Source organism: Rana temporaria, chromosome 3, assembly GCF_905171775.1.
Source record: "Rana temporaria chromosome 3, aRanTem1.1, whole genome shotgun sequence".
Taxonomy (NCBI): domain Eukaryota; kingdom Metazoa; phylum Chordata; class Amphibia; order Anura; family Ranidae; genus Rana; species Rana temporaria.
The window spans coordinates 365,966,550-365,980,921 of record NC_053491.1 but is presented as its reverse complement, the minus strand read 5'-3'; the positions used below and the strand labels follow the sequence as shown (position 1 = coordinate 365,980,921).

At 44.3% G+C, this 14,372-nt stretch overlaps 1 protein-coding gene across 1 annotated transcript in view; it reads left to right on the top strand.

The window, feature by feature from the left end:
• The window catches only part of IRAG2 (inositol 1,4,5-triphosphate receptor associated 2), a 165,836-nt gene that overhangs the window by 136,718 nt on the left and 14,746 nt on the right, over window positions 1-14,372 (top strand). Inside the window, exons 19-23 of the mRNA XM_040345416.1 lie at window positions 1,856-1,907; window positions 2,446-2,503; window positions 2,596-2,623; window positions 3,979-4,119; window positions 10,199-10,333. Coding sequence (XP_040201350.1) covers window positions 1,856-1,907; window positions 2,446-2,503; window positions 2,596-2,623; window positions 3,979-4,119; window positions 10,199-10,333 — 414 coding nt within the window. The remainder of the gene's footprint in view (window positions 1-1,855; window positions 1,908-2,445; window positions 2,504-2,595; window positions 2,624-3,978; window positions 4,120-10,198; window positions 10,334-14,372) is intronic.

The window sequence follows — 14,372 nt, the reverse complement described above, 5'->3', positions numbered from 1 at the left end:
CACAAAGGCAAGTACAGCGGGAGCGTGGGGAGGATGTACAATGTTCACCGTTCATTTTTTTTTTTACCTGAAAAGGTTAACTAAACCTTTAAGTAAATCAACCCAGTGTGTTTGAGGAGGCCTTAATTAAATTGCTCAATGCTGTTTTGTGTCGATCAGGTTATGAAAGCAAGTTCAGTGAACATTGTGATTAGTAACTCGTACATTTCTTTAATATTATTATTATTATTTATAAACAAAATGATTAAATGTGGGAGTTAATACAACCCAGACAATCTAATCATCCGGGCGACTCTCCCGGTCCTCTCCTCCCCTGCACGGCCAGGCTGCATTAATGGACACCGATAAATTGTTTATATTTTCATAACTTAATTCTGCATAAAACATTTAAGTGTTTTTTCATGAGATCATTTGAGGGCATGTTTAGGGGTGGGGCATGGTCGGAGTTGGGTGGGGCAACTGGTGGCGAGTAACCCTTGAGGCCTAGCTAGTAGCTCAGGACTTGGTCTAAAGTACTTGGGGCATGTTTGGGGGTTATCTAGGAAAATAGGTCTAGAAGTGGAAGGAGTGTCCTGGCATCTGTGCAGATAGCGCGGGTAGGGTTAGGAAATTGCCCCTAGAGAAGAAGTGTTCAGCTCGGAAGTTGGTGTGGGGCCATATTTCCAAGAGGAAAGAGCCTGTTGGACCTGGTAAGAATTCTGGGTTACGAATGGGTGTTGGCGTGCCCAGTGAGAAGGATATTTCGAATTTATGGCATGCTTTTCTGAAAATTTGTAGCGTGTTGCCAATTAAAGGGTGTTTGCATTCTGGCGGTGTATGCATTAAAGCTGTCCATGGGAGTTGACGTAATGGTAGTGGGGAGAACGCATGTTTGATGTGTACCCACGCTTTGGTATGAGAATGAACATTCCAGTCTATTATTCCCACTAACTGACTTGTAATAGGAATCTGTGTGACAGGTCCTCTTTATGGAGAGATGTGGGGTCAATAAGACCCCACATCTCTCCTCCAGGCTTACAAGCATGAAATCGGTGGAAAAAAAATCACTGATCACATGCCTACAGCCGCGATTGCGGCTTTCTTTACTTCCGGGTATTGGGCATGACGTCATAACGTCGCGCCCGGGCCTCCGACAGTCATAGAGATGACTGGTGACCATCTGGTCACCAGTCATCTCTGCTTTCCAGGCAGCGCCGACTGATTCGCTCCCCGGGCCCCCGATGGCACAGGAGATCCCGGAGAAGCACCGGATTGTGGCGGGAGAGGGGGGACGTCCCCTCCCACTGCCTATAAGAACGATCAAGCGCCGGAACCGCCGCTTTGTTCATTCTTATCGTGCACAGAATCGGCGGCTGGAGACGGCGATATCTGAATGATGCCTGTAGCTGCAGGCATCATTCAGATATCACCGCACAAAGTCGAGGACGTCATATGACGTCCTCCCGTGGACAAGTGGTTAAATATACTTTATTTAATATATATATAAAACACTTAATCGGGGTACATTCTACCATGTACTGTGATGCAGCGCATTATTACACTACATTACAGTACAGTTTCAATCACACAATAAATACATTTACTCTGCAGTATGATGCCTAATGTGTTGTGTGGAGCAAAGTTTGCCGAACTATCACGTCATGCATGACATCGCTTACCCTGAAAGCATTGTGTGGCCCTTAAGGTACCACCGAAATTCCTAGCGGCGTAATGTCAGACGTGGATGCCTGAGTTAGACCCCTGTCCCATATGGCACCACATGGCTTGGTATTGAAGTATCGGTTTAGGACAATTTAAATTGTCTTGTCACCCTGTGTAAGACGTTTGTACATTTTTATGTTTTCTTTTTTTACAGCCCAATTCTGAAAAAGAATCTGTGGGGGAGAGTAAAATGTCCCCTTCAGAAGGTGAGTGCTTTATATGTATACATGATTTAAAGTTATCTCTCTATTACCCTACTAAATACAATTCTGAAAATAACTGATGGCCACAAGTCACACTAGAGTGTTGTCACTGCTGGCCTGTCACATGAAGGTAAAAAGTGCACCAGCTCCTTTTGGGCAGAATCAGTTTTTGGCCTCATAGACTTTAATGGGAGCACTTGGAAAAATACACATTTTAAGTTGGCCATACACCTATAGATTATCTGCAGATTTTCTATGGTTAGATGGGAAAAGTGCAACAGATTTCTCCTTGTACGCTAAACTGTGTGAATGACCATAGAAAATCTGCAGATAATCTATAGGTGTATGGCCAGTCTTGCGCACACTTTTTATTTTATATTAAATTTTTTTACCAATACCAACAGAGTTCATCCGATTTGAGGAGTCCCTGTGTGAAATAATGTAATGTTACTACCACAACGGAAATGCTTTGCATCAGATTTTTGTTATATTAAACTAATTACAGATGCATTTATAAACTTTGCATTTTTGTTTTCTGTAGTGGTTGAAACGCCACCATCCATTAAAATGAACTCTCAGAACTGTGCAGAAGACAACCAGTAAGTGTTATTTTCTTTTTGTTTGTTTTTTTTGTCTAAATTACAATTGTATTTTTTTCTGGGAATAATGGCTGATTTTTTGTCATTTGTAGCACTTCTAACAACAACAAAGAGTTGGCGGTGAGTCCAGCAACCCCTCTCCTTTTAGAAGTATTTTTTTTATTTCATGCACAAGAATTGGACTACAAATGTTGAAAAACCTTGCTAGTAGCATGTATGTTCTTCAGTATTTTGGACGTGTAAATAGGCTCCCTTCCTCAGGGCCTAACAGTGCTGCAGGTCTGGGCAGTAGTTTTGGAATTCTGGTATTATCACTATGTATACAGAAGCAGGCCAGTTGCTGGCTCGGCAGCACAGTTAGTGTGACCAACATACCTTATCTGGATTGCCAACATGGGCAGACTGACAACTCATGGGGCCCCCGGGCAATAGAAGATTATGGGCCCCCCGGGCTTACAGATGGCCACCACGCCAGGAGGCAGTGCAGAGGCAGGGCAGCTAAAATCTCTGGATTTTCACATCAAAAGCATGTCGGTTTCGGACATATCAGGGACAGATGTAAAAAAAAAAAACCACAGATTTTTACATACTGTCCCTGTTTTTTTGAGCCTGGCAACCATGATGGGGCCCCCTAGTGGCATGGGGCCGTCGGGCAGTGCCCGAGAGCCTCAATGGTCAGTCCGCCCCTAATTGCCAATAATATCTTGGTGCTCTCTTACCAGCCTATAACATTAAAAGCATGACAGGGGTTTCAACCCTTGCCCATGTTATCTAACACAAAAATAGTTACCCTTTCCCCCCAAAAATAAGACCTACCCTGAAAATAAGACCTAGCATTATTTTCCAAGGAGGGCTGCAATATAAGACCTACCCCGAAAATAAGCCCTAGTTAAAAATGCTTGTAAAATCCTAAAATCCACTCTATTACAGTAGTATATAATGTACAATGTGTGTGTTTCCGTAATATAATTGTGGGGAAGAGAGCTCCGGCGGGTCACAGAAGCGCAGAATGGCGCTATAACAAAGGTATTTGGCACAATTATATTACAGGAACACGCACATTGTACATTGTATAATACTGTAATAGAGTGGATTATAGAATTTTACAAGCATTTTAACTTGGTTCACACTGGGGATACCTGACAGGCAGGGAGGGAGAGGGGGAGAGAAGACAGCACATTACATGGTAAGACCTACCCCGAAAATAAGCCCTACTGTGTCTTCTGTTGGCATAATTAATATAAGACCCAGGCTCTTTTCTATACCAACACTGCCATCTACAGGATACAAATAGATACTACACATTTAAAGTTATGTTAAGCTTTGCCATGTTGTGGTGACAATGGCATAAGGGACCAAAAAGTCCTCTAATTAAATCGTGAAAGAGACAGCCGTTATCAAACTTCTGTACTAAAACTGACTTTAACCAAAGAATTCCGGCACAAAAAAAAATGTTTTTTTCCCTGTTTGGTCAGACTGAATTCCTGCGCCTGTCGCTGGGTTTCAAGTGCGACATTTTCACTCTGGATAAACGTCTGCGCCTGGAGGAAAGGTCTCGCGATTTGGCGGAAGAGAATCTGAGGAAGGAACTTTCCAGCTGTAAAAAGCTCTTGGAGGTATGGTTAGTCCTGGAAGTGATTCTTACCCTTTCCTGTCCGGGATGTGTGAGTGGAGCACTAGTGATAGTTTCTTAGACTAGTTTTCACTGGACAAGGGCCTGTCAATCAGCAAAGAGTGCATTAGGTTTTCCAGCTCTGCAATACAGTAACACGTGTTCAAAACGCAGTGGCATTACAGGGCAACACATTTTAATATTTAAATTTTTTTGGGTGCATTAACCACTTCATTACTGGGGACTTAAACCCCCTTCGTGCCCAGACCAATTTTCAGCTTTCAGCGCTGACGCATTTTGAATGACAATTGCGCGGTCATACAACACTGTACCCAAATTATATTTTTATAATTTTTTTCCCACAAATAGAGCTTTCTTTTGGTGGTATTTGATCACCTCTGCGCTAAAAACATAAAAAAACTAAATTTTGAAAAAAACACAATATTTTTTACTTTTTGTTTTAATAATATCCCAATTTTTTTTTAAAAAAATAAAAATTTCCCTCGGTTTAGGCCAATACGTATTCTACTACATATTTTTGTTAAAAAAAAATTGCAATGAGCGTGTATTGATTGGTTTGCGCAAAAGTTATAGCGCCTACAAAATAGGGGATAGATTTATGATTTTTTTAGTTTATTTTTTTTTACTAGTAATGGCGGCGATTTGCGATTTTTTTTTTTTTGTGTCAGGCCTGCGATATTGCGGCGGACGTATCGGACACTTTTGACACAATTTTGGGACCATTCACATTTATACAGCGATCAGTGCTATAAAAATGCACTAATTACTGTATAAATGTGACTGGTAGTGAAGGGGTTAACACTAGGGGGTGAGGAAGGGGTTAAATGTATTCCCTGGGTGTGTTCTTACTGTGTGGGGGGAGGGGACTGACTGGGGGAGGTGACCGATGCTGTGTCCCTATGTACAAGGGACACAGCATCGGTCTCCTCTCTCCCTGACAGGACGTGGAGCTCTGTGATTACACACAGAGCTCCACGTTCCTGCTGTCACGACGATCGCGGGTGTCTGGCGGACATCACGGACACCAGGCACACGCATCGGCTCCCGAGCGATGCGCCGGGCACGGTGTTTCCCCGCTGCGCGCCCCCAGCGGCGCGCACAGGGAATGACAACAATAGGACGTCCACTCGGCACTTGAGAGCCGCGCTGTGGACGTCTTTCGTCCATAGCGCGGATCCCAAGTGGTTAAAGCCTATTCATTATTATTGGGATGCCTAACGCAATGCACCTCAACGCATGAAAATGTGTGTACTGTACCACATTGCATTCTGGTGTGAATAGGCCTAGTTTGTGTGCTGAAGGAATGTTTTCTGGACTTCAGTTCAATAGGAAATTATATTTTTTAATTGAAAAACACAGGTGTGACTGGCCTTCTCCAGACATGAGTAAGGAGAGTGGTAAATTAGGAGCAGAAATTAAAGCGCATTTAACACCACTTTTTTAAAGTTTTGGATTGAATAGGAAAGGATTTGTTTATTTTTTTTCTCTGTGTTGTCACATGGAGATTTACCTTTACTTTCTGTCCTAGAGATTCAGCAGGAAGTTAGAGGAAATTTCTACAAGTAAAAAATAGTTTTTCCCTACTATACAGTTGTCACCGAAACTGGTGTCCCCACTGGAAGATTCCCCTCACATTGGTTCCAGCCCCCTGATCTACATACAGACCACCGGATGCATGGACTCCAATGGGGGGGGGAGCTTGGTGTTAAAGCACATGATTAGAGCCAGAGGGTGGGCTGGACAAAGGGGCAAATAGGGAAGGAGGGGTGTTCAGAACACTCCCAGGCAAAGCAGTAAGAGTGACAATCTAGTAGTTAAAGTCCAAAATGATCTAGTACAGTGATGGTGGAACTTTGCACCCCAGATGTTTTGGAACTACATTTCCCATGATTCTCATGCACTCTGCAGTGTAGTTGAGCATCATGGGAAATGTCGTTTAAAATGATCTGGGTCGCCAAGGTTCGCCATCACTGATCTAGTAGATGATTGTAGAAAGAAATCCAACATGTTTTGTGGGTTCAGACACTCCTCCTTCATCGCTAAACCACGAGTGAGAGAATAATAAAGCATTACAATTATAGGTTTTAATAATAGCAGAACTATAGTGATCTTTTTTTTACAGTACACTCATCACATTTTTGTAAATATTTTATTATATCTTTTCTTGTGACAACACTGAAGAAATTACACTTTGCTACAATGTAGTGAGTGCACAGCTTGTATAACAGTGTAAATTTGCTGTCCCCTCAAAATAACTCAAAGCACAGCCATTAATGTCTAAACCGCTGGCAACAAAAGTGAGTACACCCTTAAGTGAAAATGTCAAAATTGGACCCTATTAGCCATTTTCCCTCCCCGATGTCATGTGATTCATGTTGCAGGGTCTCAGGTGTGAATGGGGAGCAGGTCTGTTAAATTTGGTGTTATCGCTCTCACTCTCTCATACTGGTCACTGGAAGTTCAACATGGCGCCTCATGGTAATGATATCTCGGAGGATCTGTAAAAAAGAATTGTTGCTCTACATAAAGATTGCCTAGGCTAAAAAAAGATTACCAAGACCCTGAAACTGAGCTGCAGCATGTGGCCAAGACCATACAGTGGTTTAACAGGACAGGTTCCACTCAGAACAGGCAGACCAAAGAGTGCACGTGCTCAGCGTCCTATCCAGAGGTTGTCTTTGTGAAATAGACGTATGAGTGCTGTAAGCATTGCTGCAGAGGTTGAAGGGGTGGGGGGGTCAGCCTGTCAGTGCTCAGACCATACGCTGCACACTGCATCAGATTGGTCTGCATGGCTGTTTTTCCAGAAGGAAGCCTCTTCTAAAGATGATGCAAACCGTTTGCTGAAGACAAGCAGACTAAGGATATGGATTACTGGAACCATGTCCTGTGGTCTGATTCAGACCAAGATAAACATATTTGGTTCAGATGGTGTCAAGTGTGTGTGGCGGCAACCAGGTGAGGAGAACAAAGACAAATGTGTCTTGCCTACAGTCAAGCATGGTGGTGGGAGTGTCATGGTCTGGGGCTGCATGAGTGCTGCTGGCACTGGGGAGCTACAGATCATTGAGGGAACCATGAATGCCAACATGTATTGTGACATACTGAAGCAGAGCATGATCCCCTCCCTTCAGAGACTGGGCGGCAGGGCAGTATTCCAACACAATGACCCCAAACACACCTCCAAGACAGCCACTGCCTTTTTAAAGAAACTTGAGGGTAAAGGTGATGGACTGGCCAAGCATGTCTCCAGACCTAAATCCTATTGAGCATCTGTGGGGCATCCTCAAACGAAAGGTGGAGACGCGCAAGGTCTCTAACATCCACCAGCTCTGTGATGTCATTGAGGAGTGGAAGAGGACTCCAGTGGCCACCTGTGAAGCTCTGGTGAACTCCATCCCCAAGAGGGTTAAGGCAGCGCTGGAAAATAATGGTGGCCACACAAAATATTGACACTTTGGGCCCAATTTGGACATTTTTACTTGATGGGATGGGATGTACTCACTTTTGTTGCCAGAAGTTTAGACATTAAAGGGGTTGTAAAGGTTCATCGTTTATTTTCTAAATATGTTCCTTTTAGCTAGTGCAGTGTTGGTTCACTTACCTTTTCCTTCGATTTCCCTTCTAAATGTTTTTTTTCTTTGTTTGAATTTCTCACTTCCTGTTTCTCCTCAGTAAGCTTTCCACCATCATCCGAGCGGTGGAAAGTCATTTAGAACAGCTTACTGAACATCCTACTGAGGAGGAACAGGAAGTGAGGAATTCAGACAAAGAAAACAAAGAAAAACAACATTTAGAAGGGAAATCAAAGGAAAAGGTAAGTGAACCAACAATGCACTAGCTTAAAGGAACCTATTTAGAAAATAAAAAACAAACCTTTACAACCCCTTTAATGGCTGTGTGTTGAGTTATTTTGAGGGGACAGCAAATTTACACTGTTATACAAGCTGTACACTCGCTACTTTAAATTGTAGCAAAGTGTCCTTTCTTTAGTGTTGTCACATAAAAATATATACCGTATTTATCGGGGTATTGCGCGCTTCCGCGTATAGCGCGCACCCCTAAAGTGGACCCGACATTCCTGTAAAAAAAGATTTTAGTACTTACAGTTTTGGTGTCTTGCGCGACATCCATCGGCGGCCTCGTCGGGTCCCGCGTCCGTCTGCGGCTTCGGGTGTCCTCTTCGTCGGGTCCGGCGTCCTTCTGCGGCGTCCTCCCCGCTCGTTTCCCGCTTTCCCGCGCCGAGTTTGAATACTGCGCCGGCATATACCGAGCGCAGTACACTCGTGTATAGTCGGGCAGGCTCAGCTACGCTCGCGTTCACGTCCTGTACGTCCAGGACGTGAGCGCGAGAGGAGCCGAGCCTGCCCGACTATACACGAATGTACTGCACTCGGTATATGCTGGCGCAGTACACTCGTGTATAGTCGGGCAGGTTCGGCTCCTCTCGCGCTCACGTCCTGTATGTCCAGGACGTGAGCGCGAGAGGAGCCTGAGACTGCCCGACTATACACGAGTGTACTGCGCTCGGTATATGCCAGCGCAGTATTCAAACTCGGCGCGGGTATCGGCGTATATCGCGCACCCACGATTTTGCCCTGATTTTCAGGGCAAAAAGGTGCGCGGTATACGCCGATAAATACGGTATTACAATATTTTACAAAAATTGTAGGGGTGTACTCACTTTTGTGAGATACTGTAGTGTCCTATACAAAACAAAATTAGTTTGAAACCATATCACTATAATAGCCATTTGAACCTATATGACTATTGTGTATTGTGCGCATAACTTAAAACTGTAATTAGTCATATAGCCTCAAACTGTTATTGTTTGTATGGTATAATTTTGGTTATATTGTTTCAAACTATTTATAACTTTTTTGTTTGACACACTCGTTACATAAATGTGATCACTATAGTTCTGCTACTAATGAGTCATGTAATTATAGATGCTTATTCATCCTGTCTTATTATTTGGGGTAATAATATTGGATTCTTTTTTAGCAATAATTGTGTTGTGTGTTGTAACAATTTAAATTACTTTTTAGGCCTCATTCACGCTTGTTTTTAGAGACAGACAACGGATGCAGGATACAGCAGGGTTTATGTGAACCGATGTGGGCGGGAAGCCCCATACAATGCAATGAGAGGCTGATGGTACCAACAGCCAATTGCACGTAATTGTACATTGAGAGCAATTACCTTCAGATTGGCCCTGGATGATTTTTTTTTCCACTCAGATTATCTAGCACTGCTTCTTGTATAATTGAAAAACTTAAATTAATAGCTATACATGCACTAAAAAAAATCTCCATCTAAAACAGATTTTGCATGGCCAGTAGCGAATAGAATTCTGTCTTTTTACTTTAAAATGGCTTTAACGGTAAAGTCTGCTGAACAGAATTTCCAGTTCTACCCTAGTTTATTGTAGGGCGGGGTCTGTACTCTAGGGGGGGGGGGGGTCTGTGTAACATGCATGGGGTCCAGAGCTGTGGGGGGCTGTGTAATGTAAATAGGTGCAGGGTAATGTAAAGGGGTCCAGAGGTACAAGGGATGTGTAATGTAGAGGGGTGCAGTGTAATGTAAAGGTATCTAGAGGTACAAGGGCTGTGTAATGTAAAGGGGTCCAGAGGTACAAGGGTTGTGTAATGTAAAGGGGTCCAGTGATGCAGGGTGCTGTGTAATGAAAGGGGGTCCAGTGATGCAGGGTGCTGTGTAATGAAAGGGGGTCCAGTGATGCAGGGTGCTGTGTAATGTAAAAGGGTCCAGAGGGGCAGGGGGCTGTGTAATGTAAAGGGTGCAGTTGTGGAGAGGGGGTACACAGTAGTGACCAAGAGATATTAAAGGATGCAGGGGGCAAAGTGGGGTGTTTACAGTGGGGTGTTTACATTTTACCGTGGGGGGGGGGACAGATATAGGATCCGCCCCGGGTGCCAAATGCTCTAGGTACGCCCCTGCCTAGTTCTACATTTTTGTGGCCATTTGGGATCTACTTATCTAGAATAAACCAATAATTGGGGAATCCAGTTGTTAAAGAATGAAATACTTTGATTTTTCTGCAGACACTGATTCCGCTCTGTGAGGACGATAACCAGACAAACGAAATTGTCAAGAAACTGGAGAAGAGTTTGCAGTTTCTAAATCAGCACACAGCACGCGTGGCCAGCCGAGCAGAGATGTTGGGGGCCATTCACCAGGTGAAAGATTGAACTTAATACAGTGTACAGAGTTTATTTTTTTGAACAAATTTAACTTGGTGTTACTAAAACCAGGACCCTGCATTCACTATATCTGGTCTAACACAGTACACATAACATGGAAATAGTTATTTTAGTCAGTTTAAACTTCTAAGTACCTTTTACTCATTGGCAGTAAATGGCAGTCTTGTGACTTCTATCAGTGTCTGGTTAAAGCTTGTAGGAAGAGTTTTTTTTTTTTTTTTTGCTCTCACTGTCCTGTAAGACTGCAGGACCCCTGACCCTCTGCCTGAACAGTGCTGATTGGCCATGTGCTGATCACATGCCCACTCTCTAGCAATTCACACCAAACTGAGCATGTGCAGCTTGTCCCCTACCCTCTAGACTATCTGGAGAGGAGTTGGAGACATTGGAAGGTGGTGAGGATCAGAGACCACCAGATCAAAAGGCATTTTTACACAATTCAGAGAATAAACCCCTTAGGTTCGACAGTGAGTATAACGAGCATGCTTTACTGTATATACAGACCGATTTTACTGTTATGGGTTTGGTAACACTTTAAGCCTAGGTTCACACTAATGCAGTGCAATTTCGATACGTTTTTCAGTGTCTTTCAAGGAACAATACAAACAAATATTGGCGCAAACTGTAGATGACAGTTAATATAATAATTTCCTTCCCCAGCGCAATTCTTGCTACACCACACTCCCATACCAAGATCGCACTACCGTAAATCACTGACGCTTCATCCCGTGAACGCGGCTACTCAATGCATCCCTTTACATTGGAGATCCAAAACTCCTCCCACACTCGAAGATTGGCATGTACGTGTTAACAAAATGGAACGACTCATTCACCAAGCTAATGACACACATGACAAATATAGATACACATGGGCATGCTGGTCCCAATACAGGGATTCCCTATTAAGTGCACACCCACCTAATCATACAGACCCTCCGTCGACGCAAGGGGATGCGCCTATTCCTTGACTTGAGCGTACGCTGATTTCCCACCCCTTACCTCCCCTTCTGGTCCACACCCTCTCCCATTCCCCCCCCCCCTTTTTTTTTTTTTTTTGTTTCCTTAATTATCCTCCTACTGTAGCAGTCCCCTCCATGAAATGACCTACGACAACACCCTCATGTATAGCCCTAAGATGAACGCTCCCTTATGATCTGGAGAACGCACCATTTTCTCTTTGTTGGCCAGAGGGGACTGCCCTTGATGGGATGGGTCGACGTTAAACACGCCCCACCTAGAATACTCGAGGTTATACCTGAGTTTTCGGCTTCCCCCCCCCCCTTGCCGCCCACAGAATGTTCCCGTTAAGGGGTGGGCGGGATGGGGGGGGCCCCTATTGTCCCTATTGTTCCGACAATACATAAACTGGACGTCCATTTTCCTCTTAATGTATTGTTTATGAACGTCATTCACTCTGTATTCCCGAGATGAATATTTACGGTTTGGTTGCAAGAGAACAACATGTATACTGTTATAACTCTTATCGTACATTCTTATGTGCATTGTTGGCAATTCAGTATGTTGCATTATTTTGACTACATTGACTACATTGTACTGTTGAAATACTCAATAAAATGTTTGGAAAAAAAAATATATATATAATAATTTCTTGAAAGTCTGTTAAAATCCATGTAAAAAAGCTCACTGTAGTGGTAGCTCAGTGTTGAAGCAGCTCTAGAAGACAACAGGGGAGAAAATGCAAGCGCCTTCTAAATGTATCATGTACTGAGTTTACTACAGGTAAGAGTATTACTCACAAAGGTAATAAAATCACAAGCATGTAGCACTGCTAGTAAGGTCCTCCTCTTCACCGTCCTGGGGGGTGCCAGGTGGGCGTAGAGAGCTGTGTCCCCGCGATCGGATAGCATCAGTGGATTCCGTTGCTTCCTGGGTCCATGGAACGCACTGTTGGGCTGCCGTGACATCACTTCCCCGATATGATGTGACATTGGCTTGCATCCCATGGACCCAGGAAGCGACGGAATCCACTGATGCTATCCAATAGCAGGAACACAGCTCTCTACACAATTATCGGGCACCCCCAAGATGGTGATGCAGAGGACCTTGCTTGTGATTTTATTACCTTTTGTGAGTAATACTTTTTTTTTTACCTGTATTAAACTTAGTACATGCTACAATTAGAAGGCGCTTGTGTTTTCTGCCCTAGTGGATTTAAAGGGGTAGTTGCAGTGCCAATGTATGTGGTTCCAGTGTGGATCTGATATGATTTGGACACAGCTGCGTTTTCTGTGCTGTATGAGGAGTGCAAAGACTGAGGTAGAAAATGTGCTTGAATTTGTGTGACAATGCAACAAATAAGCAATCTGAAAGCATTTCCATTGAAGTATATGGACCTCAGAATCGCAATGCAACGCATCAAACTCACATAGGACCCTTTTCACAATCGGATCGCAGCTGCACAACATGTATGTAAACAGGCTCCATTGACGCTCATGTTATTTCACATGTCATGTGATTTAATGTGATTTGAACCTCATTAGAAAATGCATCAGTGTGAACCAGGGCTGACTGAACCTGTAACCATTCTAAAGTAGCAAAAGTTGCATACAAAAAAAAATTAAATTCCTAAATACAGTTTGATCACTTGTTTTACTAATATTGTAAACTAACAGCAAATTTATGGAAAATCCAAATCATTTTTAAGTACTAAACTGTTCATTATCTAACAATATTATATAAAGAGCTCAAATTCACGCCACAGTGCCTGTTTGCTGGGCAGAACCCGATGGGGAACTTTAAAGGCTAGACCCCAATTAGGTCCGCCTTGCCTTTTGACAGCGCATGGCAGTGGGCAGATTCCACCGACATCTTCTCTTGGTTCCCTATCAGACTCTGCCTACCTCTGCGTCGACCATGTGCCTGACAGTGTAATGACGCAAAGTCCAGGGCGGGAGGGAGTGCACTGAGGAAGGAGTGTCCAGTATGGATACCGCCATTGACAGATTCATGTACCTGTCTGTTATGCAAGTGTGACCTGCGGGAATTCTAAAGGGTGTTTCTGAATGTATAATGGGCTGAAATCTAATGATACAGTATTTTTTACTGAACAAGTGATACAGAATTTATCAGTAGCTCAATGGAGCTACCCTGTACCCCGACACTTGTTCTTTGCAGCCCCTGTACCCCCGACACTTGTTCTCTGCAGCCCCTGTACCCCGACACTTGTTCTCTGCAGCCCCTGTACCCCCGACACTTGTTCTCTGCAGCCCCTGTACCCCCGACACTTGTCCTCTGCAGCCCCTGTACCCCCGACACTTGTCCTCTGCAGCCCCTGTACCCCCGACACTTGTCCTCTGCAGCCCCTGTACCCCCGACACTTGTCCTCTGCAGCCCCTGTACCCCCGACACTTGTCCTCTGCAGCCCCTGTACCCCCGACACTTGTCCTCTGCAGCCCCTGTACCCCAACATTTTGTTCTCTGCAGCACCTGTACCCCCGACACTTGTTCTCTGCAGCCCCTGTACCCCCGACACTTGTCCTCTGCAACCCCTGTACCCCCGTTATTGTTCTCTGCAGCCACTGTACCCCCGACACTTGTTCTCTGCAGCCCCTGTACCCCAACATTTTGTTCTCTGCAGCCCCTGTACCCCCGACACTTGTTCTCTGCAGCCCCTGTACCCCCGACATTTGTTCTCTGCAGCCCCTGTACCCCCGACACCTGTTCTCTGCAGCCCCTGTACCCCCGACACTTGTTCTCTGCAGCCCCTGTACCCCCGACACTTGTTCTCTGCAGCCCCTGTACCCCCGACACTTGTTCTCTGCAGCCCCTGTACCCCCGACACTTGTTCTCTGCAGCCCCTGTACCCCCGACACTTGTTCTCTAAAAAATATTGCACAATTTATATTTTTTATATAGTCCAGTACACACTTTTCCTCATCCTCAAGCCCCAGTGAAGGGGCGATTTCTAGTTTCGTATTCCTTTTTTTATATCTGTGTGTGGTGCTTTAATCTCATATTTAACCAGTTATGAACTGTATTCAGTCGCATGTTTACA